The sequence below is a fragment of the Centruroides sculpturatus genome, unplaced genomic scaffold (genome assembly GCF_000671375.1).
Source record: "Centruroides sculpturatus isolate CEXI.00-Female unplaced genomic scaffold, Cexi_2.0 scaffold1499, whole genome shotgun sequence".
Lineage (NCBI taxonomy): Eukaryota > Metazoa > Arthropoda > Arachnida > Scorpiones > Buthidae > Centruroides > Centruroides sculpturatus.
In genome coordinates, this window is record NW_019385812.1 from 82,001 (window position 1) to 86,239 (window position 4,239).

Sequence of the window (4,239 nt, forward strand, 5' to 3'; positions counted from 1 at the left end):
CGAAAATTATTCAGTGCATAATTATTAATTGGCTACTGTTTTATATATATTATTATTAATTTAAATAGTTTAGAATCTTCTTATACTCATATTCATATGAACTTGCAAAATATTTTAATCTCTACTCCCATTTAATTTGTTGCTTTCCCTTTGTTACGAGAATACTACCCTCCTAGAATATATTCTAGTCGATACTTGGACAAGAATATATATATATATAATCCTAATGCCCTGTAAGAATAATCCTGTCTGCCTATATGTAAAATCTGAATATTATAGAACACATGATGTATCTCTACGTTTATACATGTTTTCTGTTCTCCTGTTTCCATGGCTAAAATACCATTTCTATCAGGGATTGAATTGGTGTTGAATTTATATGTGTAAAGTAGATAATCTTGTAAGTGTTAAGTGTAAAATACAAAAATATTCTGATTTAACTCTTACCCGAGACGTACACGGATTAAATCAAGTAGATGTACACTTGACTCAATGATGTAAACAAAGAGATCACTAATCAAATTGAATGTACTCAGTTTCTCTATTTTTCACGCTTCTCCATAACTTCTGTGCTGATCTGAATGTGAAAAATCAATTATAATTATTACTTGAAAACATATCTAAATTTGAATTTTATCAAAACATATTGAGAGCGCAATATCGTCTGTGTTTATATTCATTTATTAATTGCAAATATTACATTTTATGAAATTGATAATCAAAAAATGTTATATTTATAAATAATTGCTCGTTATTAATACTTTCATTTGTAGCTTATCTTTTCATTGGATTAAAAATAGAACTATTTTGGTAAATCTTGATGTAGTGCAAAAATATAATAAAGTTACGCCATTCTTATAGAAATTACGAAATTTTCAAGCTTAAATATCTGCGTTCATCATAATATTGTGTATAATTGTTGCTGTTTGAGGTACTTTGATTTAGCATCACACTGGATTGAGTGAGAATTGACCGAGCAAAATCAAACTTTCTTTGTATTCACATATATATAAAGTTACCTCTTGACTGGCTTCCATACGGCTTTGAAAAAAGATCTGGCTTTATTTGATGTTTTTCTCTTATTATCAGCACACACAACATTATATCCAATGGTGTTCGGATTTTCCATGTATCCTTCGTGCTTGCTGAAGCCTTCATTCATTCTGATGTTCGTTGGACGACCCATAATGTCATCATTCAAATCATGGTCGTCCTGATCTTCAACCAATCGCTGACTAAAAGTAGAAAGAAAATATTTAAATGCAGTAAATATTTATAAAACTTATAGAGAAATTATAATACATTATTTCAGTAACATTTTATTTTATTTTTTTTTTAATTTTTCATGAAATAAACAAATTATCGCTTAAATGTCTCTAAATTAATTAATTACGTTATGGCAACGCAACATATAGACAAAATGCCTAGGGGAAATGCCTTCTGATTCAGGATTAAAGTTTCGATGGCTTCTGACGTTATTAACGTTATTACTATTTTGTGGACGTGTAGGGCCTCCTCTAATTCAAATTCAAAGTTATGTTCAGAACTCTTTACTGTATGTAATTCTTATCTGAGATTTTTAGTTTAATGCCGATCTCAGGGGTTGACAGTGGCGCTTTATCCAACTTTGAATATATAACTTATAGAAAATGCATATGTCGCTTAACGATGTACTCAATAACACTACGACAGAGGTTCATAGTTTTTATCGGAGCCGAAAAACACGTAGACGCTCGTTCCTTTTCTACGTGTAGATAAATACAGATAGATATATAAATAATTATTATCATTGTGTTTCATATATGAAGTGACTATATATTCTTTACCTAAACAAGGAGAGTTCTGAAGAACGAGAGAAAAATGTGTCTAATAATGCCTAAACTTAATTTTAAAAATCTTGTACTGAGTTGCTTAACTTTCTTGGTAAGATTTGGTGGCTCCATACGCTACAATATTTTACTTAAAAACTTTTAATATTTTTAACTTTAATAAAATAATGAAAACCCTTAATTTTGAGGGCAGGGTTCAGTTTTATAAAAGGTTTTCAAAGAGTAAAATCGTCGTTAGGTCTGACCCTACTTGAGATAAGACAAATCACTCCTTTTATTTTTTCACCCCTCGACCTATCACTACCAAAATTTAACATCATCGATCCTTCTAATACACAAAGAGTTATTACGCTTCAAAGAAGATGAACAAAATCGTGCCTTGAAATACATACACACACACATCCATCTATACATGCATAAAAAGTTGCGATTGTTGTTGAATTTCTGGACTTTCAAGATCCTCAGGTTCTTGTAAAATTCATGATATGTAAAAGTGTTAGGAATTATTCTTTGACCGATCGCCGTAGTTTCCTTCTATTATATACAACAGAGCCGAAAAAGTATAAATAATTTAGTGACTATAAATTTGTCACATTGAATTACAAATAACATTAAGGAATTCTATTTATATTTTTGATGTCTAAAAACAAGAGAAAATTGAGACGTGTGTTCATCCTGCACATATAATTCATACGAATGGTAAAATATAATATATAAATTAACGTAAGTGATTTCAGATTCATTTACTTAAACATCACTTATTCGTTAAACGAATTACTAACTCTTCATCCCACTGAGTAATTATCCATCTCACACAATTTCACTCCGCAACTGTTATAGACATATTAAAATACAAGCTTAAAAAGGTAACGTCTGCTCAGAAGAAACGTTGGCCCGAAATGCTCGATTGTAGTATAATAGCATATAAGATTACGTTACAGTAACAAGTCCAAAGTGGACTCTCACTTTAAACGTGTTATAATGACACAAAAATGTCTAAAGTGAATAAATGTATAATATAAATAATGAAAAACAAGAAGCACGTATTAACATATTTTATAACTATATTTCATATAAACAGTAATATAAGTTACCTGTTAAAGCGATCGCGACAAATCTCGTAAAATGGCCGAATCTTTTCTTTTGCTTGTTTATATGCAGGATTAATCTGGTTTTTGAAGATGGACGTCCCAAATTTAATATTTGCGGGTTCATCCTGCTCCAATAGGCCTTTTTTATTGCCTCGGTATTTGAAGTGATCCAAATTTTTTGGATGCACGAATCCCGCACGTCCATCAGATGTTGCCCTGAAAATGGAAGGAGAAAATTCATATAACACAATAAATGTTTAATACCGAAACTTTTATTCTAATTTTAAAATCGAATATACAACTAATGAGCACTTATGTAAACTTTTAGAAAAATTATTACACTCTAAAAAACTTTGCATTTAATGTCTAACAAAATTTTTTTATCAAACTGTTAGCTAAACAAAGCATCATTTAATAAACTCATGAAATTTCATTAATTTGAGAGAACGAAAGAAGTTTTTACGTATTAAGCTTAACTGTTCAATAAGTATCTTATTATAAAACAACATATAATAAAATTTAACAACTTATAAATTATATATCTATTAACTGATAATTTAATTAATAACTTATGACAATAGATCAATAAATTCATCTATTACGTGTAGTGAATTGAAAAGGCTACAGATGAAAAACAACTCTATTAAATTAGGTTCATAGAGTAAGAAACGTATTCTGTTTCCTTTTTTAAGTAACGGTAAATGTAAAAATCCCTAAGATGTATTTACTTAGTACAAGACCCTAAACTCTGAGCAGTTAAACTCACATGCAAATCCACCCTTTTAATTTCAACACCAATATGATTACAGGATACAGCAAAACACTAAAATGTTTGCTTAAAAACTACATTCAGAAATATCGAAGAGTCGAAATCTTTAAATCAATTTAAATTAGTTATCATTTACACAGAGCAATTTCATTTTAAAGCCATTAGTTTTTCGAATAAATTTCTTATTTGCATAAATAACTACAAAATGTGAAAAATCTCTTACTCGAAAGGTTCAGGCAAGGGATGATAATTGAAAGAATCGAAAAACATTTTTTAATAACTTGAATATCGCACTCTCGACAATAGAAGAGCCAAACAATGAAAGATCAATTGTTGAGTTTCTTTGTTACACGTTAATTGAAGAAAAGAAAAATTTTAATGATTAATTTGTAAATTTATTTTCTATTTTTTATTTTTTAATTATTTCCTGTGTAATAAAGGGTAATGGTTATGGCAGTAAAGGTCTTGGCCCATCTCTCTGGAGAAATTAGAATGGAATCCGGGCAAGCAACTTTCCAAGAATTTTAATGAAAGATCTATCTTAGATACG

The 4,239-nt window shown here is 29.3% G+C and overlaps 1 protein-coding gene across 2 annotated transcripts; it reads right to left on the bottom strand.

Annotated features, from left to right (window-relative positions):
- Nucleotides 1-447: 447 nt before the first annotated feature.
- LOC111642268 lies at nucleotides 448-4,000 on the bottom strand. 2 transcript variants are annotated; one of them, XR_002759534.1, is made up of 4 exons: nucleotides 3,523-3,992; nucleotides 2,924-3,136; nucleotides 1,020-1,235; nucleotides 448-577 (listed from the first exon to the last, which is right to left on the bottom strand). XR_002759534.1 is itself a non-coding variant. In XM_023388595.1 (4 exons), the coding sequence occupies exons 1-4, from the start codon at nucleotides 3,957-3,959 to the stop codon at nucleotides 514-516; spliced, it is 540 nt and encodes a 179-aa protein (XP_023244363.1). In that variant the 5' UTR covers nucleotides 3,960-4,000; the 3' UTR covers nucleotides 448-513. The 2 variants fall into 2 exon arrangements, 1 of the variants encoding a protein (XP_023244363.1); XM_023388595.1 differs by having other exon boundaries at nucleotides 3,913-4,000.
- Nucleotides 4,001-4,239: the final 239 nt, after the last annotated feature.

Coding starts and splice junctions, on each gene's coding strand:
- LOC111642268 (XM_023388595.1), bottom strand. CDS start 3,959: ATGTTTTTCGATTCTTTCAATTATCATCCCTTGCCTGAACCTTTCGA. Junction 3,137..3,912: donor CCCTTGCCTGAACCTTTCGA/GTAAGAGATTTT, acceptor TTCCATTTTCAG/GGCAACATCTGATGGACGTG. Junction 578..1,019: donor GTATGGAAGCCAGTCAAGAG/GTAACTTTATAT, acceptor TTTCACATTCAG/ATCAGCACAGAAGTTATGGA.